The sequence below is a fragment of the Plectropomus leopardus genome, chromosome 19 (assembly GCF_008729295.1).
Source record: "Plectropomus leopardus isolate mb chromosome 19, YSFRI_Pleo_2.0, whole genome shotgun sequence".
NCBI classification, from domain to species: domain Eukaryota; kingdom Metazoa; phylum Chordata; class Actinopteri; order Perciformes; family Serranidae; genus Plectropomus; species Plectropomus leopardus.
Window position 1 is genome coordinate 1,702,221 of NC_056481.1, and position 24,679 is coordinate 1,726,899.

A 24,679-nucleotide genomic window follows, 5' to 3' on the forward strand; every position below is an offset into this window, starting at 1 on the left:
GTACTGGGACACAATAAAGAGCGAGGAGGATCATCAGCTCGTCACAAGACGGTGGATCTCTGCTCGAAGCAACCATGCAAGTTCTCCTGATCACAGCAGTACTCGCCAGTAAGAAATATTTTTCACTCTTTAATTATATTTGCATTGAATGAGATAAACTAAAGGCTGCTTAGTAACTGCTTCCACATATGCATGTTTAAAAAAAACCCCATAAATTTTGTCTGCTGGTGGGTGACAATAATGTTGGATACAAAATGTTGCTTTAAAAAAGAAAATTAGGATTGTTATGACAGGTGATGATGCTGCAGGAGGAGGAGTTTAAGCTTTTAATCCTTTAAAACCAGGAACAGCATCGGGGGGTTTTTTGCACAGTGTTCACCTTCATAATAATTTAAACCTTTAAAACCTGATTTCTTTTAAAAATGACAATCAGCAATTAAACACGAAATGTCCCACAAATTGCCCTCCAAAAAAGTGCCAAGAAAATGACCTAAAACTTGGCTAAAAGTGTGAGAGAAATTATACTTTTAAAACTACATTAGAGTAAAAAATGTTATATTATGATTCATATTTATTGTTTTGATTTTATTTTAGCGCTTTTTTTCAGGTCATTCAGGTTTTTTTTCTTTTCTTTTCTTTTTTTTTTTTTTTTTTTTTTTTTACAAATTTCTTGCTAATTTTTGGGTCTTTTCTTGTTTCATCTAAGAACATAACGGCATCATGACAAAAACCAGGCATGTAAAGGGTTAAAATTCTGAAAAATAAATTAATATTTGATATTTATGTGTAGGACTGATGATGGTTACAAAAATAAACTCAAAGAAGAAAGCTGAAAATCATATTAATGTCTAATTTTTTTTAAAGCTTGATTCTGAAACATGTTGCGTGCAGAGCGGCGTTTGTAATATTAAAGCCCCTCAGGGTTAAAATAACAATATTGAAATACTTCAAACATTACATATGGTCATTATTTCTGTGACTCACTGTGAACTTTTTTCTTCTTCTTCTGTTCCAGCTGTAATTTTGTGCGGTGCCAGTTACGAGTTCGGCCCGCTATGCTGCAGCAATCCCATCAACCGGGTCAGAGGAAGGGACAGACACGGAAGTGGAGCATTCGGTTCCAGTCGGTAGGCTAGTTTTCTGATGGGTTATTCATCAGTCGTTCTCTTTGGTTTTTAATGGTTAAAAAATATAAAGATAAAATTTCAAACAAAAAAAGAGGCATTCAAACACTTAATTTACTGTGTGTGTCTTTGGTTGATCAAATATCTGAACTGATTACAATATTTTTTTTAAATAAATTGTTTTGAAGAATAGTTTTACTCTTACTCTAGCACATTTTTATCATATTTGGTTCCCAACAAAACACCCGTCCGACCAATCGTGAGCAGCTCTATTGAATGTAAGCGCACAGATTGGCTGTCACAGCTGTCAGTCACAGCAGAAAAGCCCCCTTTTGTATAATTTAATAACTCATTAAAACTAAATTTATCATAAAAACAAACATCAGGATGATGAGAACTACCTTTAGTGACAGAAATCATCTCTTGGAAACATTAATTTGACGTGTACTTTGAGGTTTTAGTTTATCCCATTCACTAATATTGAGGGGCGGGCTTTATGTCCTATACTGCAGACGGACAGCAGGGGGCGACACAAACTGAAATGTTACACTTTGGGGGATGTTTTCTTCAAAAAGTCAAGGGAACATGACTCATTGATCTGTAAATGGTAATTTTGTGCGTGAAGTCAAAACCTTTTTTTTTGTTCAGAGGGAGCAAAACCCACAAAGGGCTTGACATTGAATGTCCGGATGGTTCGAAGGTCTACGCTCCGATGGACATGACCATCACACGTCAGTCCCGGCCGTACGGCACCAACTCGGCCATCGACAACGGCATCGCCTTTACAGCCAACGATCTGCCAGGTTTCATCACACATACACAAAAAAAGGGAAATCAACTGTAAAAAAACAATAAAATTAACAAATACCAAATTAACGATAGATGATAAATTAACCCTTTAGAAACCTGGATCGTCATCATCTTGTGCTGCATTCAGATGCTTTTCACTGGCATTTAAACCTCTAAAACCTGAGAGGACTGGTTTGCTTTCAGAAACACAGGAAAAAGCAACTTGGCGAAAAATGTCCTGCAAACTGTAAAAAAAATTTTTTAAAAAGTAAAAAAAAAGTAACAGATGACAAGGAAATGATCTGAAAAAAGGGAGGAAATGTCAAGGAAACTATTATAGTTCTCTTTATTAAAAATTCAAAACTGGAACAAATAAGTTTAAGGGCATTTCTCTGATTTTAGGAAATATCCAGAATTTAGGACCTTCCAAGCACGTTCATTGGATTTTAGGACATTTTTTTTTTAGGATTTTAGGACATTTCACTGATTTCAGGACAATCCTCAGATATCAGGATTGTAGGACATTTCAAGGACTCGGGAGGTCTTAGGACATTTTTCAGGAATTAAGGGCATTTCTAGGATTTATGGACATTTCCAGGATTTAGGACCTTCCTGGGACATTTCACTGATTTTAGGACAGTGTTTTGATTTTAGGACATTTCTATGACTTTATATTAATTGGTTGTTTGTGTTTCAGGAGTGTCCTTTAAGCTTTGGTACATGCATCCAGTGAAGACCTCGGGGACTGTGCGAAAGGGAGAGCAAATCGGCACCATGCTGCCCATGCAGAGCGTTTACCCCGGCATCACCTCCCATGTTCACCTGGAGAAGGGGGACGAGACGGACCCGCAGAGCATCATCGGCACCCAGAATGCGCAGGCCAACAGGCTCTTCTGCAGCCACAGAGATTAGCCCCAGGAGTCTCTTTATCAGAGATTTCTGCATGCTTAAATCACGATTTAAGTGTGACAACGAAGGCTATCATCAATAATAAATAAAGAGCATCAACTGCATTTTTGGAGAGTTTTTTTTATTTGTTCATATTTAACCCTTTAGGGCCCGCTTTAATATTATACATTATGGTATCGCTCTGTGCACAAAACGCACTTATCAAAATTAAGCTTTAAAGTATATTAACATGAACATTGTGTTCTACTTTCATTTAATTAGGTTTTTAACCCACATCAGTCCTCATCATACATATCAAATATTCAGTAATTTTCAGAATTTTAACCCTTTAAATGCCAGGTTTTTGTCATGATACCACTATGTTTGTAGATGGCAAAAAAGATGAATGAATGAATTATTTTCAATATATACATGCAAAGTAGACTTCTTTAAATAATCTCAGTCTGGGATCTGTCAGTGTGTGAGTGTAGCTGCTGACAGTCAGTGTGTGAGTGTAGCTGCTGACAGTCTGGGATATGTCAGTGTGTGAGTGTAGCTGCTGACAGTCTGGGATGTATGTCAGTGTGTGAGTGTAGCTGCTGCTGACAGTCTGGGATATGTCAGTGTGTGAGTGTAGCTGCTGACAGTCTGGGATATGTCAGTGATCAGCAGCTACATTGACTGTGACAGGTCACCTAGTGGAAATAGCATGTATTTCCTCCATATGCCAAATATGGTCAAAATGACCTCATCAGGTGGAAAAATAGTCAAAATGACAAATTCAGAGTCAAAAGCCCAGAATGACACCCAGAAATAATACAAGTCCTGTTTTTCTGCTCTGATGGCTGTGGGATCAAAAATGTCAGTTTGAATGGGTTTCAATGGAGCATTTTTGGACCTGAACAGTCTGAATGTAACTATTTAGTTTCCACAGTGTATTTTAGACTTATTGTAGGAGCTGAGCTGCAAATTCACTGATTACACTCAAATACACAATCTGGACTACATTTAGGACATACGCATGAACACAGCCACAATTATCAAAATAAATAAATAAATAAATGAATAATTAGTTTGTGTGTGTGTTTGTTTTTTATTACGTTTTTATTTTATTTTTATTTTTTAGCATACTTGCCATATGGAGAAAATAAATGCTATTAATTTATTATGATGTTATATTATTATTTGGCATATCCCAAGCTGTGATTATCAGAAATAAAAAAATTTTAAAAATTAGCATGTAGCATATTGAAAATAATTATTTCTTTCATCTAAAAACAGTGGAATCATGGCAAAACCCGGCATTTAAAGAGTTAAAATTCTGAAACTTAATGAATATTTGGTATTTATAATTAATTTATAATTTATAATTATTTATAATTATAAATAATGAAGGACAAAGAAACACACACACGTAATAGTGTTTAATCTGCAGCCAAACCTGCAGGACAAACAGGAATTGAGGGTGTGTCCTCAGGTTAGATGTGTTTCAGGAGTAATTTTATTTAATGTCATTAAAGTCAGTGGTAACGTCTCCCTCGATGGAAAAACTGTTCAAAGCAAACCCATATTGTGTGAGCATTTGACACTGCACAAAAATAATAATATATAAAAATCAATGTTGCTTCTAATCAGTGACATATCCCAGGCTGTGATGATAAAAATAATTTAAAAAATCTACCTAGCATGTATATATTGAAAAAAGGTGCGTTTTTTTCTTCCAGAAACATAGTAAAAAAAAAGTTTTTTTATGTCATCTATTCTATTCTATTCTATTCTCTTTCTATTCTATTCTATTTTATTCTATTGTAATATATTTCACTTCCCTGCATCCACGGGCAGTCAGTCAGTGCGGAACCTTTGTCCCTGCGTGTATGAGGGGAGCTAATTCTGTGCTGCACAGGTGTTATGTATGTTTCCGTCAAACATGTTTGGTAATGTCTCTCCTCTTCTTTCGTGTGTCTCTGTCCAGCCGTGAATGACAGTGGAGTTTTTCTTCTTCAAAGGTAACATCGTGTTATTTTTTTAATTATTATTATTTATATTCATTTTAAAAACCGTGTTTTATTATGAAGTTAGTCGCTCAGTTAGCATGTTAGCTTAGCTCAGTTAGCACACCGGTGACTCCTGCAGGTCAGATGTCTCAGCTGCTCTTAGCTCGTTTTTTAAATCACAAAAATGAACATAAAATAAAAAATATCACATAAACAACGTGCTCATTAAATATCCACGAAGCTAAACACAAACTTTAAAGTCGTTTTTACCCGATAACTGTTTTATAGCTTTGCTTAAATGCCTTGTTTATCTAGCTCGCGAGCATCTTTTAAAAATATGATAATTTAAGACTTTGATGCAGTTTCATAAATGGACATAGATAGTACAAAATAAATAGAGAAATTAGAATAATCGATAGTGTCCTGTGGTGTATTCGGCATTCTTTGATCTACCAAAATATGATTAAAATGTCTGTTTCAGTGAGTAATCTCAGTCACTTTGCACTGATCACTACAGAGAAGTTAATCCACGTTTCAGGCTCAGTCCGTTTACAGCATGTTGCTGCTTCGAGAGAAACAAATGCCGAATTTAAGATTGGCTCTTATAAAGGCGAGAAAAGTACAAACTCATATAGAAACAGGCGTGTCACGTATGTTTGTAAACGTTTGACATTAAAATTTAACATTTTTTTAAAGGAGTTTGGTTTGTAGCGAGGCAGCATTAAAATGCTACTTTGTGATTGGATAATAGTTTTAGTTCTTTTTAACATAGACAGTAAGTCTGAAATGTAGAGCTGTAGAAGTTAGATAACTGATTGAATGACAGAAAATGAATGAATTGGATATAATATTATTATTATAAAAAATCATTTAAAAAGAGGAAAAGAGTTTTTGAATCTCAGTGAGTTTACCTGGTTATATAAATGATATATATATATATATATTTTTTTTTTCAGGTGAGGTTGTCAATTTTTATATTGACCAAATTATTAATGCTTGATTGAGAGTGAAACAACAGAAACACAAACTTTTGGATATATCAGCTGTTCAGAGTTAAAGTGCATTCCCATCTTCTTTTTTTTAATGAACTGACCTCTTCTTAAAAAGAAAAAAACATAAATTAACAAAAAATAGACAGAGCAGGACAATAAAGGACAAATACACAGCAGTTATTACAACAACTCGTAATATATATATATATATAATATATGTATGTATGTTTTTCTCAGTCACATCCTCCAGACTTTGTGGATATTTTCTGTTTCTTTTATGTGAGAGGTGAAGTTTTCCTCTGCTGGTGTTTGTCCTCCGTCAGGTGAGCGTCCCTCCTGCTGACCGCAGGTACCCGCCATGCTGCTCGCGCTCCTGCTGCGTCCGTCCCTCTGCTGTCCTCAGGCCGCTCCGCTTTCGTTAACTCGATGTGTGCGGACGCTCCGGTGCGACGCCTCCAGGTCGCTGCTGCCCTCTCAGGCTGAGCACCTCCTGCGGAGGAGGCTCCCGCCGCGCCTCCACACGCAGAGCCGAGGCGCCAAGAGCCGGGGCAGGAAGTCCAGGAGCCAGGAGGAGGAGTGGAGGACCAGGAACAAGACGGTGCTGACGTACATCGCCGCCGCCGGGGTGGGCATGATCGGCCTGTCGTACGCTGCCGTGCCGCTCTACAGACTCTACTGCCAGGTGAGCATTCACTTCCTGTTCCAGTTCCCTCAGAAACCTGGAAAAGTCATGGAATTTCACAATCACATCTTCCAGACCTGGAAAAGTCATGGAATTTCACAATCACATCTTCCAGACCTGGAAAAGTCATGGGATCAGTAATAATCACTCAGAGTTTTGGGAAAAATTATGGAAATGTGTTGTGTGTAATAAATGAAATTGTATGAATGTAAAATAAGTGTGAATTTATTTTCGGTAACTGATGATGTAACGTAGCTTCAAAATGCATTCATATTTTCATCAACAAGTTTTCTAAATTTTCTCCCCGGCGTCCGTCTCTCCCTTCATGTCTGATCACGAGACATGTCAGATACTTTTTTAACACTTGAAGTACTTTTAGGTTTTTTTAAATTTTTAAAGAAAACATGCCTTCCAATCCTGCAGACCCATTTTTTCTTTAGAATAAATTGTGATTTTTTTCTTTGTCTTTTTTTTTTTTTTAAATTATTGCCGATTTTTCTTTTTTCCTTTTTTTTATTGAAATGTTTTGGCTATGTTATTGCCTTTTTGTGATTTTTTTTTTTAGAAAACTTTTTTTTAAATTCTTTTTTCTTTAAATGTTTTGGCAGTTTTTATAGAAAACAAATTTTGGCGACCTTGTTTTTTGTCAGGCGTCGGGGCTCGGCGGCACGGCGGTGGCCGGACACGACGTGGATCAGGTGGAGACGATGAAGCCGGTGAAGGAGCGCGTCCTCAAGATCACCTTCAACGCAGACACTCACGCCAGCATGCAGTGGAACTTCAGACCGCAGCAGACGGAGATCTACGTAAGACCTGCGTCCTCCTCGACGCCAAAACTCCTCCGTCAATAAAGAAAAACTCATCTAAAACCACAAATTATTGTAAGCAGGTGAGAACGATCTGCGCCTGTCTGAACTTTGATTCGTTTGTTCGATTCGTTTGTTGCACAGGTGGTTCCAGGTGAGACGGCTTTAGCTTTCTACAGAGCGAAGAACCCCACGAATAAACCGATCATCGGCATCTCCACCTACAACGTGGTGCCCTTCGAGGCCGGACAGTACTTCAACAAGATCCAGGTAGTCTGGTTTTTTATACTGTTATATTATACTGTTATATATAATTCTGATTATTATTTGCCATTAGTAAATTTATTAATTATGTTTACTTATACATTTTATTATATCTAATTATTTACTACAAGTGTGATTGTCCTTTGTCTCTGTATTATTATTGTTATTATAATTCTGATTTTTTAAATCAATTGTAATTATTCTAGCCCTTAATATATTCTTTTATTTTGCTTATTTTATTTATTTATTTATTTAGTTTCGGTGTGGTCTTCTCTCTTTTATTATTATTATTATTATTATTATTATTATTATTATTATTTATTATTATTATTATTTTAATTATTCTTTTCTTTTTTTAAAAAATTCTTTTAAATAATAAATTAAACATGTAAAAGCAGCATGACAATACCATGTTTCGTTGTCTTTGAAAATAATGTTTCACAATATAAACATCTGATATAAGACCCACGTAGACTGATGTCGTATTATTGTTATTATTATTATTATTATTATTATTATTATTATTATTTGTTGTAGAAATAGTGTATAATTACAATGATTGTTTTTCCTTATTTTGTTTTTATTTTATTTTATTATTTTTTAAATTTTCTTTATTTACTTCAAGTGTGTTCTTCTTGTGTTTTTTGACACTATGATTTTGTTTGTTTTTTAATAGAAATGAAGCATGAAAATACTCGTGTTTCTTTTCTTTAAATTAAAATCACATCTCTGCGTTCGTCCGTCTGCAGTGTTTCTGCTTCGAGGAGCAGCGTCTGAACCCTCACGAGGAGGTGGACATGCCCGTCTTCTTCTACATCGACCCGGAGTTCGACGATGACCCGCGGATGGCCCGAGTGGACACCATCACTCTGTCCTACACCTTCTTCGAGTCCAAAGAGGGTCAGACTCTGCCTCTGCCCGGATACAGCTACAACTGATCGTCCACACCGAGCGAAATACTGAACCGGCAGCCCGAATCTTTTTCAGATGTCACTTTAATCAGGAAAAAAGGAAACAATTATCCAAAACCATCGTCTCTGAAACTGAAGGGGATTCAGTCTGGGATGGATTAGCTCCCCCAAAAAAACTGAAAAACAAGATTTATTTTGTTAAAATCAAACAAAAAGGTCAGACATATCTTTTGTTGGTTTTAGTGGCTTTTGAGGAAATAAGAAATTATTAATTTAATTTTGAGAGTTAAGTTGAAATATTTTAAGAAAAATGTGCCATACTTTTCCAGAGAAAAGTCAAAGTCCTGATAGATTTTAAAATGAGGTGAGAGCAATGTGAGGTTTCACTAAAAAACACCTTTATTATTAGAAATTTGGGGATGTTAAAAATGTATCTTTTGCAAGTGAAAATATTACGTGGAAGTTGCAGTATGGAGTGAAAATAACACAATTTTGCAATTGAAAAAAGTCAGTTTCAATTTTCCCTCAAATATTTTAACTTAATTCTCTAAATATCAGATTTATTTACCTGATAGTGGCCCTAAACTCTGTCGTACAGAATGAAAACATCCTGGAAATCCTGGAATTCTTCAGCTTTCCAGACATTGAGAAGTCCTGGAGATAATTTTTGATGCCTAAAAAGACCTGAGACAGATTTGAAATATCAGTCTTTAAATCCCTCTCAATCCATCGGCTGATATTTGAAATAAACAAGATTTTGGGGTGTGACGTTTGTGAGAAAAAGTGCGATGGACGAGTTTTTTCTGCATTTCACTGAACTGACGAACAAAAACCGTCTGAAATTCGGACACGTAACTTTTTCTTGTGCCGCTGAGAGACGTTGAGACTTCAGACTTTGTTTCTGTGCGTTCTGACGCCTGAGTGAGACTTTTATTTATAAATCAGATAACTGTAAAAAAAGACTGAACATAAATCAATAAATTCTGATTGAAAACAGAATCTGGAGCTCTGCAGAGGTTTCACTGAGCTGACCGATTTAAACCGAACAACGAATAAAAGGTGTGAGACTGTTAATGTGACGAATACGAAGGTCAGTGTTTAGGATCCATGTCAGTTTTTTCTTTTCTTTTTTCTGTTTTTGTTTTATGAGCTCTGATTTCTAATTTCATGAAGGAAAATGAGACGGACAGCAAGACGATATTTTTTGTCCTTTTATGTTTGTTTCTCCAAAACAAACTCAACAAAAATGCAACAAAGCCAGAAAGGGGAAAAAATAACAAGGAAGGAAATATTAAAAAGCCTTAAATCGTTAAAAGTGCAAACATGTTTCGAACCCTGCAGGTCTTATTAGGACTATAAAAATACTCTCTTTGTTGTCCTTATTGCCATCTCACTTTTAGATTTTAGTCTATGAATTATTTTATTCATATTTTTTAACCCATTCACTGGTGCTTTTCATGATGTGTCCTGTTAGCGTCACATTGAAGTGTGTCACTAATTTAGTCTGTAAATAACTTCAAAATAATATTGACCAAATAATTAAGAAATGAGATGACTGATGTCGTGTTTTCTCTTTACTTCACAGTTTGCTTCAATTTGTTTTGAAGAAACAAACACATTTCAGTTTTACTTTTTAATTGTTTTTATTTTTACAGCTCCCCTTTTTAGTTTATATGTTTTTATTCCCCTCAATTTGAGGGTTTAACTCTTTATCTGCCTTGTTTTGGCCACCAGGTGGCAGCAGAGGAAAAGAAACGTTTCTGTGCTGCTTTAACAGAAATCTGATGAAGATCTGCAGCTCTTGCTTTGATATGTAAATATGTTTTTTTTTGTTTGTTTTTTTTTTAAAACTGTTTGACTAATGAATATAAGATTAATTTTGAGTTAAAGATTAGCTTGAAAAATAAATCAGAGGTCCAGTTTGCAGGATTATGGGACATGCATTGTCAGAAATGAAATATAATAAATCTGTTTTCTTTAGCATATAATAATCTGAAAATAAGAATTTGTTTTTGTTACCTTAAAATGAGCTTTTTATATCCACATAGGGAGCAGGTACTCGCCTACAGAGATCACCATGTTGCACCGCCATGTTCTCCAGCAGCCCAAACATCCCAAAGTCCTAGAAATGTCCTATAAATCAACAAATGTCCCCAAATCCTCGAAATGTCCTAAAATCTGAGAATTATCTTAAGATCCTAGAAATGCCCTAAAATTCAAGAAACATCCTAAAATTCTAGAAATGTTCTAAAAACCTAGAAACACCCTGCAATCTGAGAACTTTCCTAAAATCCAAGAAATTTCCTAAAATCTTACAAATCCTAAAATCTTACAAATCCTAAAATCCTAGAGACATCCTAAAATGCCACAATTGTCATAAAAACCTAGCAATGTCCTAAAATCCTGTAAATGTCCTGAAATCCTAAAAACTTCCTTAAATCCTGGAAAAGTTCTAAAATCCGATAAATGTCCTAGAAATCCGATAAATGTCCTAAAATCCGATAAATGTCCTAAAATCCTGGAAACATTTATCGGGCCGGGCCCCTGGCCTTCAGTCATTTTTGTAAAAGTGGCCCCCAAGCAAAAAAACCTTTAAACGTTACTTTTTCAAAAAATACTTAAGATCTTTATTTGAATGTTTAAAATAATCTAACTCTGGGATTATTTTGAAAATGTGATAATGGCAATGTATCGCTCTGTCATGCTTTTATTTTGTAGGCACACACAGGAAGCGGCGCGCTCATCTCATCCCGTGCAGCCTAAACGTCACGCCGGGGAGCCAATCAGACGTCCCCTCGCGTGTGTTGACGGACGTCTCCAGCGTTAGGCTCGAGGTTGCCCTAGCAACTCGGAGGATGGACCAATGAGACAGAGGCAGGCAGGGCTGGACTCCCTCTCCTCCTCCTCCTCCTCCTCCCCCTCCTCCTCCTCCATCTCCGTCCGCGACACCACCTCCTCTGGAGCAGGAGGCGGAGGGAGGGAGGCCAGAGACCCATCAGCTCCTCTTCCTCAGTTCGGAGTCCAGCAGGAGCCGAACTGAACCGGAGGATTTTTTCACCGTCGTGCGTAAAAGCGCAGCGCGTCCGGAGCGCGCAGATGGCACAGAGGGCGCAGTAACCGTCCTGCGTTGTTTGTCGGTGGATCAGCGGACACTTGTGGCTCTCCGGACACAACCTGACCCGCGTGACAGGACTGTTTGGTGCATGTAAACACGCGCAAAGGACTCCGACTTCAGACCGACTTTCAGCGAACTTTACGCGTCTCTGTATTTTCTCGCTTTCGGACCGGGGTGTTTTGAGGAGGCGGAAGGGTTCGGCTACATGCTGCCGAGTCTCATGATGGGACCGGGCAGCTGTCATCTGCCGCGAGGATGAGCCACAGAAGCAGCCCGGCGCGGGCGTACGACTTTCTGCTCAAGTTCCTGCTGGTGGGGGACAGCGACGTCGGGAAGGGCGAGATCCTGGCGAGCCTGCAGGACGGAGCCACCGAGTCCCCGTACGGATACAACATGGGTGAGTGACCGCCGGGGGAGGAGGAGGGTGTGTGGGACAGAATGGGTGAGGTGATGAGGTCATTTATTTACGTTAAACCTGCCTGTTAGGTGTTTGTGGACTTTATCTTTTTTTTTATGCGCACGGATTTCCTGTTTTTACGCACGGTTTACGCAGCGCTGAAGACAGTGGATCAAACCAAGTGACAGCTCAGACACAGAGGGAGCACTCATGATGCAGAACAACCCCTCTCACACACACGCACGCACGCACGCACGCACGCGCGCACACACACACACACACTAAATGTTATGTTAACTGGTTTGTTCCTTCTTGAGGTAACATGAGACACTTTGGCGGTGAATCCCAGTCTGAAACCAGTCACTCTTAACTGGAATACCTCCTTAATCACTGGGAGTTTAGAATCACTAAACTGGGGGAAAACAAAACTTAAGACAGTGCTGCACTTGAGTACAAGTTTGAGGTACTTTTACTTGAATATTTCCAATTTCTGCCACTTTATACCTCGACTCCAGTGCTGTGCTTTTTTATTGGATACTTTCAGTTACTTTACAACTTTTGCTGTTATTAAAGAGGTCAACAGATTATCAGTCTGGCCGATTATCAGCCGATATTTGACATTTTGCCTGTTATCTGTGTCAGCATTTTATTTTTTTTGATTTCACATATAATTAATTAATTGAAAAGTGCAAAGAAAATGTCAGCATGAGATGAACTTCTCTTTGTAAAACCTCAGGGAGATGTTTTTATTTATTAATTTTTCCATTTAAATTTTCACTTGACTTTATTAAAAAAGTTGCTAGGAACTTGTAAAATGTTGAATGTGAAATACAAGTTTGAAGTACTTCTACTTTCGTACTTTGATTTCTATTTTGTGCTACTTTATACTTCAACTCCAGTGTTTACTTTTTGAAGGACAGCTTCACTTCCGTAAGAGATTGTGCTGTTATTATTAAATTTAATATATTCAGGCGTCATACGGTCATGAGAATCCTGGAAAAGTCATTGAATTAGTCTAGAAAAGTTTTGTATTATACTGCAAAAGTTTGGAAAAGTTATGGAATTCAGTTTCACAAACCTGTATAATAACACCTGATGCCTTTTCTTTAAAAACACGCCCCCCAAAATTTCCCAAAACTTCTTCCTTTAAATATCACCAACATTTTAAAAAGGTGAAAAAAGGCAAGTTTTTGTCAGTGAAATAAAGACAAAAAACAGCCATTCAAAGTCTGATGGACTGAAACTGAATCTCAGCATAAGGTCTGAAAGAGAAAAGAGGATTTATGTGGGCCGCCGTTTGAGAGCATCTACAGTGTGTGTACAGTGTGTACAGTGTGTGTACAGTGTGTGTACAGTGTGTACAGTGTGTGTACAGTGTGTACAGTGTGTGTACAGTGTGTACAGTGTGTACAGTGTGTGTACAGTGTTCAGTGTTCAGTGAGTCTGATGTGTGCAGATGTTGATTTCTGCAGCGTCTGTGCTCGTCGTCTCAGCAGCTTCTCCATCAGCAGAGTCTGTTGATCTCCAGTAACAGTGACTGTCTGTCTGTATCTGTCTGTGTCTGTATCTGTGTCTGTCTGTATCTGTCTGTGTCTGTCTGTGTCTGTCTGTATCTGTCTGTGTCTGTCTGTGTCTGTCTGTGTCTGTCTGTGTCTGTCTGTCTGTCTGTCTGTCTGTGTCTGTCTGTAGCTGTCTGTGTCTGTCTCTGTCTGTATCTGTCTGTAGCTGTCTGTCTGTCTGTGTCTGTCTGTATCTGTCTGTGTCTGTCTGTGTCTGTCTGTGTCTGTCTGTCTGTCTGTCTGTAGTCTGTAACTGTCTGTATCTGTCTGTGTGTCTGTCTGTATCTGTGTCTGTCTGTATCTGTCTGTATCTGTCTGTAGCTGTTGGGTTTGGTGGAGAGAGTTGGGCTCTGTTGAACAACTGTTTGTGGTCGTCATTAACTCTTTGAGACTTGGATCAAAATCAGTTTTCTTGTGCTGCTTTTGAATCTGCAGCAAAGTGGTTGATTTCTTTCAAACATAATATATATATATATATAGATATATATATATGTGTGTATATTTTATATGTTTTTATGTGTTTTTATATGTGTGTGTGTGTGTGTGTGTGTGTGTGTGTGTGTGTGTGTGCGCGTGTAAAAACAATTTCTGAAAGTCAGAAATACCGTTTTATCGTAGTACTCAACCACACTGGTGCAAAAATGATAAAATCCAATGTGAACTAATATAAACACACTGTGTGTGTGTGTGTGTGTGTGTGTGTGTGTGTGTGTGTGAGGTGTATTAATAAATGCTGGCGGCAGCTGCTCATGACTCACTCCGGCTCCGCAGGAGGGCGTCCAGGACGAGCCGACGCTCTGCAGCTCTGCACATGATGTAACTGTGAGGTCGACGACTGCGACTTTGTACATTTTTCTGATCCCATTTATTTAAGATGATGTAATGAGGAAAACATTTACAACCTGTTGTTTGGACAGAGAGCTGAGCGGGGAGAACTGATTTAAAGATCTTTTTTTTGTGCCTTTATGTTATCTGAAAATAATTTGGGATGTTTTTGCAGACGTGTTTTCATTTTACAGTGAAAGAGTTTTAGGAATACTCGGTGTGTGTGTACTGATGCGACAGCAGAGATTTGTGTTTACGTCTCGGCGTCACTTTGTGACTCTGATAAGACAACTGGATCCTCAGATCAAAGTAAACCCGTCCTGCTGCAGCTGTTAATATTTCAGGCGTTGAGCTGACAGCAGCATCCGGAGCGACTTCAGCGCGACAACGGCGAAAAGCCTCCGAGCTTCAGACTGCTGACACAACCGTCAGCAGAGAGGAGGTCAGAGGTCAGGGGGGCAGAGGTCGAATAACATCAGAGTGATCCTGGATGGATGACAGGAGAGCCGACTCATGCTGGGTGTTTAATGCTGCATTCATGTACTCCTCGGAAGTATCGTATTTAGGAGTTATGAGCACATGAACGGCCTTCTTAGATCACAATTACGAGCGAGAAATTGGGAAATTTTGATGATACCCGAGTTGTGACGGTTTGCGTGACGTTTCAGGGCAGCAGAAATGGAAACAATGTCAGAAATTGATGGTTAAAAATGCTAAATTTTGTTGTTTTGCTCCCATTAGCTATCGTTGAAAAATTTTCGTTTAAAATGCAACTTGTAGCTTCCATGTCGTTCCCACTTTACCACCTCAAAGCACGTGAACACAACCAAGTCTGAAGAGCAACTTCCCAACTCTCTCCAGTTCAAATATTAATATTTTTTGCGAGTCATAGTGGTGCTCCGTGGTTGAAAAATGTTACCTAATAGTCACGGTCTGGAGCTCATGCCGGTTGCCACAAAAGCAACAAGATCATTTCTACTTATTTATACTTATATATACAATTTATACAATGTTCACAAAAAAACATTTCATATATCACGTGGAATACGCTGCAATCATCGAGTATATTCATTTTATCGTCGTCCACCACAACAACCAAGCGTCATTTTCTGCAAATTAGAATTTGTGCTAAATTTCGACTTTCCTGCAGAGTATCAGGTCGGTCGGTCAAACGCTTTGATCCAGCCTGAAACTTCTCAGTTGTTGGATGAATTTTGATAAAATGTGGTTCTTTATTCGTGTTCTTCTCAGGATTTACTGTAAAAACATTGTGATCTTCTGACTTCTCATCTCGTGCCATCGTCAGGTCAACGTTTTAACGTGTCCAGTACTTTGGTTTATGACCAAATACCTGCAGAAATAAAGACGTAAAAACCAACATCTGCCACGCAGTCAGTGAACATCATGTCCTGACCACGATGTGTTCTCACAGTGAGGTGAGCGTCGTAGCGTCCAAACGTCGAGCTGAAATGTGTGAACGTCGAGCTGAAATGTTTGATGCATAAATAAAAAGAGTCACTTCTCTGTATTTTTCATGTGCGAGCCGGCAAGGTCACCCCGATCTGTATGAGTGGGATCACACATCCAGAGGAGTGAGTCAGCCTCTCCTGGCAACACCGACAGCAACTCCACTTTCCTCATCATTATACCCCCGCTGAGCCCACACACACACACACACACACACACACACACACACATTCGTAGAGTCTCCCTGAGGCTCGACTCTCAGGGATTTTTAAAGCTCGGGCTGTTTGTTGGAGTGATTTTGTGAAGTTACACAACACTTGAAGAGATGTTACGAAACAAAAGAGGCGTTCACAGGCGTTAAAAACTAATTGTAAACAACCATTTCTTTTTGTGCGAGTGATTATCAGCAGCACATAAAACACACAAAATAAACGAAGAGGGCGTTTGTGTGCATTTTTGGCAGCTTGCGTCGGTGTGTTCTGTAATCAAGGCTTCCCCCCGTGCGGTTTCTGGCACCGCGGCCCGTTAATAGCAGCTCCTCTCTCTGGACTTGGCTGCAGAGCGAAGCCCCCGCCGGGGACGCCCGCCTGCAGCCTTCACGGCCGTTGATCCCGATCCAGTGGGTCCTGCAGACGTCCCGCGTTTTCACCGCTAAACTGCAGCCGCCGGCCACAGCTATGTCTCCATCTCCCCGTCATGCCTCCCATTAAAGAGGGCGACCCAGAAACGGCAGACATCGAGGCTTCACAGCTCCGGTTTTCCGTCAGCTGAGCCAAACAGCCTGAAGTGGGGGAAACCGTGTTGTCAGTGGCTGGGTCAGGAGTCCCAACACGTCTCCCCAGAGAGCCAGAGTCCCCGAAAAGGGAAATAAAAAACAAACAGCGTCGCTAAAACTCTAATTACTCACCTCGCTGCAGCTTTAGTTAGCTGCCTCACCTTGTTCTCAAATGTCAGCTTTTAATTGGCAACAACAAAGTCAGAATTACATGAACACCTCAGGGGATTTTTTTCAGATTTGGCACAAATGTTCACTTGGACTCATAGATGAAGTGCTTAGATTTCTTGGGTCAAAGGTCAAGGTCACTGTGACCTTGTTTGTTTCATTCGTGTAAACTCAGAATCTCGAGAACTCCTTTTCAGGGAATTTCGTACGATTTTACACAAACGTTCACTTGGACTCAGTGATGAGCTGATTAGAATCTGGTGGTCAAAGGTCAAGGTCACGGTGACCTGAAAAACATGTTTATGGCCATCCCTCCCTCCTCAGTCGCTCCTCCTGAGGATGTCGTCTGAGGCACGTTGTGATTTGTGATATTGGTCTTTATGAATAATGTTGACTTGACACGAGCTTGGGGTCGACCGGAGGGTGGGCACATGTTGAGCGATGTTGTGAGCGATAATGAGCCACTCCACTAGCTCGCTGGCTCCTAGCGTACCCGATTGAGGTGCAGTGATGTAAAGATTAGCAAAATTCACCAACAGACTGACATGTCGAACTGATCAAAAGTGTTCGCCGTGGTCAACCAGTGGACGGTTAACAGCTGACATGCCTGTCCCACTTTGATTTGATACAAAGCTGATTAAAAATCGCTTTAATGTGGTACACAAAACCTGTAAACCAAGAAAACGTGTTCGAACAGAAACCTAAAATACAAACGTGAACCTGAAGACGAGCTTAAGTCCTGTTTAAATACAACAAAAGCCATGATGTAATCATCTAGTTTAAAACACTGACATGGTCCTTTAATACGCTAACACTGTAAGCATCATCGGCATCATCACACACACACACACACACACACACACACACACACACACACACACACACACACACACCAGCGCTCTGTGCTGTTTCACTGTGTTGACGTCCGTCTACAAACCTCACTGTTTCCAAACCTCTTATGTAACACCACTTTCCCAAGATGCTTCATGTATCATGCAGCATACCAGAGGGAGTGTGTGTGTGTGTGTGTGTGTGTGTGTTTGTGTGTGTGTAATAACCCGAACATATGTGTGTAGGTTGGAGGAGTGGTGTGTGTGTGTGTGTGTGTGTGTGTGTGTGTGTGTGTTGGATTTCCTCCCAGAATAACTCTTACATTATATCACATCTTGTCTTCCTCCTCTCTTCGCTCTGATGCGCCTCGAGGCTCCGTCACTCCACATTTACTCAAGTACTGTACTGAAGTAACATTTAGAGGTACTTGTACTTTTCTGCTGTTTTATACTTCTAATCCACTCCATTTGAGACGCAAATATTGTACTTTTTTAAATGCACTACATTTATATCACAGCTTTAGTTACTTCACAGATTCAGAGTATTAAAATATAATCAACAAATAAATGATGATGTATTATTTTACTGTAAACCACTCAAGTAACTTATTATGCTATAATAAAGTAGTGGAGCTAATAAAGAACAACATTATTGTCGCATATAAAGTGGTGGATAAGAAGTATTGACCCATATATATAATATATATATATATATATATATATTAGGGATGCACGATAATTATCACCCGATAATGAGACTTATGACGTCATACCGATAATTTCGATAATAACATTTGTGGCCGATAAATAGAACCGATAATAATAAGCATAAATTGCTTTGTTTTGGCCCGTGTTGCCATGGTTTCGCTCCTCCAGTCCTACACACACTGTATCAGTCAGCAGCAGGGTTTAACCCATTGTTTCTTTGTCTTTTTTTTTAACTCTTTCCCCGCCAATGAAGAGATTTTTCGTCAATCTGTGTTTTCACTGTAGTGTGGGGGACACTGTTACAGATTTTATGCAATAAAACAACATTTTTCACGCCCAAAAACAAACGAACAAGACGATCTAAAGTCCCAGGGTGACGGGAGGAGAGGACTACTAACGTGCCGACTTTATCACTATTTAGCGGCTTTTCGGAGCCTCTCAGCGGCGACACAACACAAACCCCAAATCTTAAAACGGAATTGATTTTTCTCTTGAAAATGACTTTCTTTTACGGAAATACAATTTTCCAGCTTTTGGTCTGAAATGTCGATTTTTTGATGAAAATACACAGATTAAATTCATCTGTACTCACCACATCACAGCGTTTCATACCCTCGGGTGATGAAAAAACAAACAAAACGAAGTTATTAGTCATCAGTATCTCATCAGCCACGAGAAGCTGGAAATTGCTCTCCCTAAAACTGATCAATATCCATGTTGTGTGACAGTGTGAGTGACAGAATTATGAAATTTGGTTACTATGATGACGTTTGAGGAAATCACAAATCAAATCAGGTTTGAGTCGTTTTTTTTGTTGTTTTTTTATCGGTGGATGGGTTTTAAGAAAACTGGCAGTAATCCAACCAGCTGTGAAAAAAAATGTGATCGGTTAAATTTGGTGTAGATACGCTCATATAGAGAGAAATGGATTCAAATTTTTAAATTAAAGTGTGATTTATTTGCATGAAATTATTCGTGTGTGCTCAGAAAAAGACCTTAAAGGTGAACTGGTTCTGCTGGTTTAAGCGCACACAGGTAAACGAAGGTGACTGTATGTGACTGCCAGCATCTCTTACTGTAACTCATGCTGATGGGTCCCTCTGAGGTCGTGTGTGTGCGTGCGTGCGTGCGTGTGTGTGTGTGTGTGCGTGCGTGCATGTGTGTGTGCGTTGGCAGCCATTGTTGAAGCTTCACAGTTGGAGCGTCGTCACTTGCAGACAGCTCCTGATAATTACTGTTATAAAAGAGACGAGCTGCTCGCTGCTTTTTTGTTCCCGCCGGGGACTCGTGTGACAGCAGCCTGATATTAGCAGCTAATCAAGTGTGTGTGTGTGTGTGTGTGTGTGTGTGTGTGTGTGTGTGTGTGTGTGTGTAAAGCTGGCGGGCGCTGGTACAAATCTCTGAAACTCTGAAAGTAAATCCATGGGCCGTGTTGGAGCCTCCAGCGGTGGATTTTCTTAATCTGCTGTCAGAGGAGGACGTGTGGATGGAGGCTGGGAGGTTGCTGGTTTAATCCCTGTGAAACCTCTTAAAAGTGAGAAAAAAGGATAACAGATGATTTCTCTCACACCTTGTAACAGGAGCATTAACACCGGCCGCTGAGCAGCAGACGTTACGTAAGAGGTTTTATATACGAATCATATAAACAGAGAATAAAACGTTGGCGTGTTTGAGGTCGTTAAAACTGTGGCTGCTTGTTTGAGTTCAGTTATGAAGCAGAATCATGAAGCGACAGTAATTTCTGGACTATTTCAAGGAGAACTCAGCCCATCGTCCTTCGTTTCTTATTTTTACAGTCCTAATTTTGACTTACCTCGCTGGGTTTGGGAGCCAAAAGTCCCGATGGTGGCGCTACAGAGACTGTTTTAAAGCTCAAAACTTTAAAATTCATAAAAAATTACCTGTAAGAAAAAACTTTTGGAAAACCAACTCAGTGCCAATTATTAACCTTCAGGGCCGCTTTAATATCGCTCAGAGTTAAGCTTTAAAAAATATTATACATTAATGTTATTTTCTGCTTTTATTGAGTTAATTATTTAAACCTTAAATTCATTGTTTTTTGTTTTTTTTTTAAAAACAGGAGACTCATGTGTTTGTTGTTTGTTTTGTTTCAGGAATCGACTATAAGACGACCACCATCCTTCTGGACGGGAGGAGAGTCAAGCTGCAGCTCTGGTACTTTACACGCCACGTGCACGATCACATCGATAGTTTCTCTCTCTGGCCAAATATACAAATATAAAGATATCTTTGAAAATATAACTCTATGTTTTGGCTTCTTTGAGCTTTAGGTCAGGTTTCTCACAAGTGCAACAGAAGAATGCAGCGCGGTTTAAAATGTTTCTCGGATTTTAGGGGATTTCAGAAATGTTTCTAGGATTTCAGGACATCCCTAGGATGTTTCTCAGATTTAAGGGCATTTCTTCGATTTTGGGACATTTCTCAAATTTCAGGACATTTCTAGGACTATAGGACGTTTCTAGGAATTTAGGAAATTTCTAGGATTTCAGGACATTTCTTAGATTTTAAGACATATCTAGGGTTTTAGGACATTTCTTTATTATAGGACATTTCTCAGATTTTAGGACATTTTTTAGCTCAGTTGGGTTCTCCGTCGGTGGGTGTGGGGGATCCTCCACTGGCACTTTTTTTTGATCAACAGTATCTTTTGATGCTGTGTTTTATGCACGCTGGCATTTTATGTGTACTAAAAGTACAAAAACATTTCCCAGTGTGAATCACTTTATTTTTATTGTGAATTAGGAAATAGTTGGGGTTCCACCTGGCACCCTATTGGGGACCAGATTTGACTCGTGAGCTGCAAGTTGAGTATCACCGTTATAAAATAATAACACATCATTGCTGCGTCGACACTTTAGAAAAGTCCTTTTTGCACTTGAAGGCAGCATCTGATCAGACTTTGAGATCAGAAATAAATGTAAAGAACCTGAAAAATGTCTCGTCGTGTTGGAAAAAAACGTCTTAATAAACTTTCCTGTATATATGAACAACTGCAGTGACGAAAAGGCAAATAAGGAGGATTAATGCACGCAGCGAGAACATACACTGGCTGCATTAATGCATCTGTTAAAGCCTCCACATGTTCACTTAAAGGAGAAGGACGTTAGTGGGATTGCAGTGCACTTAATGTACTGAACACACACACACAAACACACACACACACACACGTTCAGTCACCCATGGCTCTAAACCGCCGGCCCTCTCGGAGGTATTTTTAGAGCGGTTTTGCTTTTAGCCCAGTCAATATTAAATTATTAATCTGAAACTTTGTTTGATGTTTAAGCGGATGAGACGCTTTAGCTCGGGCGTGTGTGTGTGTGTGTGTGTCTCTCCCCTGGCTACACACACTTTGAGTAAATCCCCGCCTGACCCGATGTGACGTTTTCGCTCACACGGCGACACGCAGAACTCCTGTTTGGGGTCTTTCACTCTCGTCCTGAATAACAACAGATGGAGCGTCTCAGTATCAGTTCGTGATGAATCTTTGTGGTTTCGCCGGACCACCTGACTTGCAGAGCGGCAGCTGGCCCGGTCAGAGGCAGCAGGCCAGCAGCCAGCGAGTCCTCACGAGCCAACCCAAACACTGCTGTGGTATTCAGCTCTGCTGCTTGTTTTTCACTGCAGACACGAAAACAACGGTCCAGTCGTGTTCAGTGGAGGGAGGACACACGGACTTTATTATGATTGTAGCGTTTTTAAAGCCACTCCTGCATCTGAGAAAACTGTCATTTCACAATAACAAGATCAAACTCAGTGTGTTGTTTCATACAAAACTGTGCTTTTTTATCCATGAAAAGAAAGACTTGAAAACAAGCGTCAAGTTAAACAAGTCATGCCAAAACTCTGTCATACTTAAATGACCGAACAGCTCAGCAGCCTTAATGACACCTCAAAACGGCATTAATGCCGTGCTAATGGTCGCAGTTTTGAACGGATCCTTAAAGGGATGGTTCAGATTATTATGCTTCAACATTTGCTTTTGCGTTGCTCAAGAATGGCGTGAGGGGAATTTCCTTAAATTTGGCACAAATGTCCACTTGGACTCGACAATGAACTGATTAGATTTTGGCGATCAGGGTCACTGTGACCTCACAAAACATGTTTTTTGGCCATAACTCAAGAATTTGTACACTCATTATGATACAATTTCACACAAATATCTAATAGAATATAATGATGAAGTGATGAAATTTTATTCTTGAAATTTTGATGCAAACATTCAGTTTGACTGATCGATGAACTGATTTGAATTTGGTGGTAGAAGGTCAAGGTCACTGTGACCTTGCATTAGTCTCATTTTTGTGAAGGCAATATCTGAATATGGCCTTGAGGGAATTTCCTGAAATTTGGCACAAACGTCCACTTGGACTCAAGAATCAATTGATTTCCCTTACAACCCCCTTAAAAAAAAAAAATCCAAACTTTCCCTTTACTGCCACGTACGGAGGAGGATTAGGGCCAGGCAGGAGAAATGTTTTTGAGAGGAGGAAGATTTATTTTTCATTATGCACGTCGACAATAAAGTTGAAATGTCAAGAAAAATGTTGAAATACAGTGTTGATAAAAAACTAGATATTGTATTTCAACATTATTCTCGACATTTCAACTTTTTTCTTGACATTGTTTTTGGACATTATTCTCGAACATTTCGATTTTAATCTCAACATTTATTCTGGATGTGCATGATAAAAAAAAAAAATTCCTCCTCTCAAAAATATTTCTCTCGCCTGCCTCCAGTAGTCTTTCGTAGCCATGAAAACAGCCGCAGTTCTGCGGGTAAAATGACCTGGTTACGTTAAAGAAAAGCATCACGGTTCTGCAACAAATGAAATATTTGTACCCAGCACCACGACCTCTGACAAATCAACATCAGTCCATAAGTGTTTGTTTCGGTGGAGAAGATGCTTCGGCGAGTTTCCTCTGAAGGTTGGAAAGACTTCATGTTGAACTGAAAAGTGTGTGTGAATGTGTGTGAAGTGTCTGACCTTTTAGTGTCTGTGTGTGTTTTTTTTAGGGACACGTCTGGTCAGGGACGGTTCTGCACCATCTTCAGATCGTACTCCAGAGGAGCGCAGGTACGTGGGCGTCTTCTGTCAGAAACTGGACATATATCGATATTTTTTAGTGTGTTTAGGGTTTTTGTTTCCTCAGAATGAGCAGTTTGTGTCTTCAATCTAAACCGAAACAAATAACACAGCAAATATTTACCGCCATGTTTCTTCGGATAAACCAAACATTGGCTCTCGATGGGGACATCCGCTTTGTCGTGTTTTGGCGCCGGCCAGTGTAGTTATCATCCCTTTGCGTAGGAAAAAAAAGGCTGATTTATTTTTAGTTTTTTAAACATAAAACTGTTTTATTCAGTGTTTTTATCAGTTTAAATCAGCTGGTCTGTTTGTTTTGGAAAGGGTTAGGGTTAAGAGAGCTCTGCGGGTAATTAAACTGTAATCCTCACCACGAGAGCAGGACGATCGATCGCAAATGCTGTATATATACACACACACACACACACACACACACACATATATATATATATATATATATACGGATATATATGTGTTTATATATCCAACACAAGGAGAAAACACTGCTGATCTGAACAATAGAAAACTGATAACTTTTTATCATCAAAAATTTAAATCTAAATCTAAAAGAAAAAAGACATGTTGTTATTGTCGGCGTCTCTCTTTTTTCAGCCAAAGATGCACAAGACAGAAAGTAAGTGCGGTTTTCTTTTTCGCCATCCACGTTTAAGACGAATGAATAATGACTTTTGGAGGGAATTCAACTTTTTTTTACATTTCAGAGGGAATTTGATATGTAAAGAGAGCTTCCTTCAATGTAAAAAGCTACAATAATTACATAAAAATAATAGACTCAAAATGATTTTATTTAATACATTTAATCTATTTTTGACACATCGCCATAGCAACATATGGTCATGTGTGTTTTATTTTGCCGCCCTGCCAGTCCGTCTATATATTTATTTATGTATTTTTCCCCGTGCTGTCACAGAAGTGTCGCCAATCCGCCGTCTACCATCCACCGTTAACTGAGCGCAGCATAAAACCTGACACACTGGACCTTTAATCACCCGAGGCCCGATATTTTGGAGCAGTTTGATGCTCGTAAGAGTTAATTTTTGGGTCCTCTGACGGAGCTTGTGTGTGTGCTGTTGTTCTGACCTCAGACAGACTCTCTGAGCTCTGAGAGGACGCGTGAAGAAACTCATCAAACAGCCGCAGACGGCGTTGTTATGTTCCCAGCGGAGACACAAAGAAAACACTTTTCGCTGAATGAAGTTGTTGTCATCGCTCAGTCGGGCTTTTAGTGGGTACAGAGGAGATATCACCATGGCAACAGT

At 39.4% G+C, this 24,679-nt stretch overlaps 3 protein-coding genes across 3 annotated transcripts; all 3 read left to right on the forward strand.

Moving 5' to 3' along the window:
• On the forward strand, nt 1–2,926 carry LOC121958750 (leukocyte cell-derived chemotaxin-2-like). Its single transcript, XM_042507857.1, has 4 exons — nt 1–108; nt 1,016–1,127; nt 1,773–1,927; nt 2,611–2,926. Exons 1-4 carry the CDS (start codon nt 75–77, stop codon nt 2,823–2,825), a joined length of 516 nt encoding a protein of 171 aa, XP_042363791.1. The 5' UTR covers nt 1–74; the 3' UTR covers nt 2,826–2,926.
• A 1,755-nt stretch (nt 2,927–4,681) lies between these two features.
• LOC121958746 (cytochrome c oxidase assembly protein COX11, mitochondrial-like) lies at nt 4,682–8,687 on the forward strand. Its single transcript, XM_042507855.1, has 5 exons — nt 4,682–4,807; nt 6,111–6,469; nt 7,120–7,275; nt 7,420–7,545; nt 8,289–8,687. Exons 2-5 carry the CDS (start codon nt 6,146–6,148, stop codon nt 8,475–8,477), a joined length of 795 nt encoding a protein of 264 aa, XP_042363789.1. The 5' UTR covers nt 4,682–4,807; nt 6,111–6,145; the 3' UTR covers nt 8,478–8,687.
• A 2,958-nt stretch (nt 8,688–11,645) lies between these two features.
• LOC121958986 (ras-related protein Rab-40B-like) lies at nt 11,646–24,646 on the forward strand. Its single transcript, XM_042508170.1, has 4 exons — nt 11,646–11,962; nt 20,409–20,469; nt 23,330–23,390; nt 24,506–24,646. The coding sequence occupies exons 1-4, from the start codon at nt 11,821–11,823 to the stop codon at nt 24,644–24,646; spliced, it is 405 nt and encodes a 134-aa protein (XP_042364104.1). The 5' UTR covers nt 11,646–11,820.
• Nucleotides 24,647–24,679: the final 33 nt, after the last annotated feature.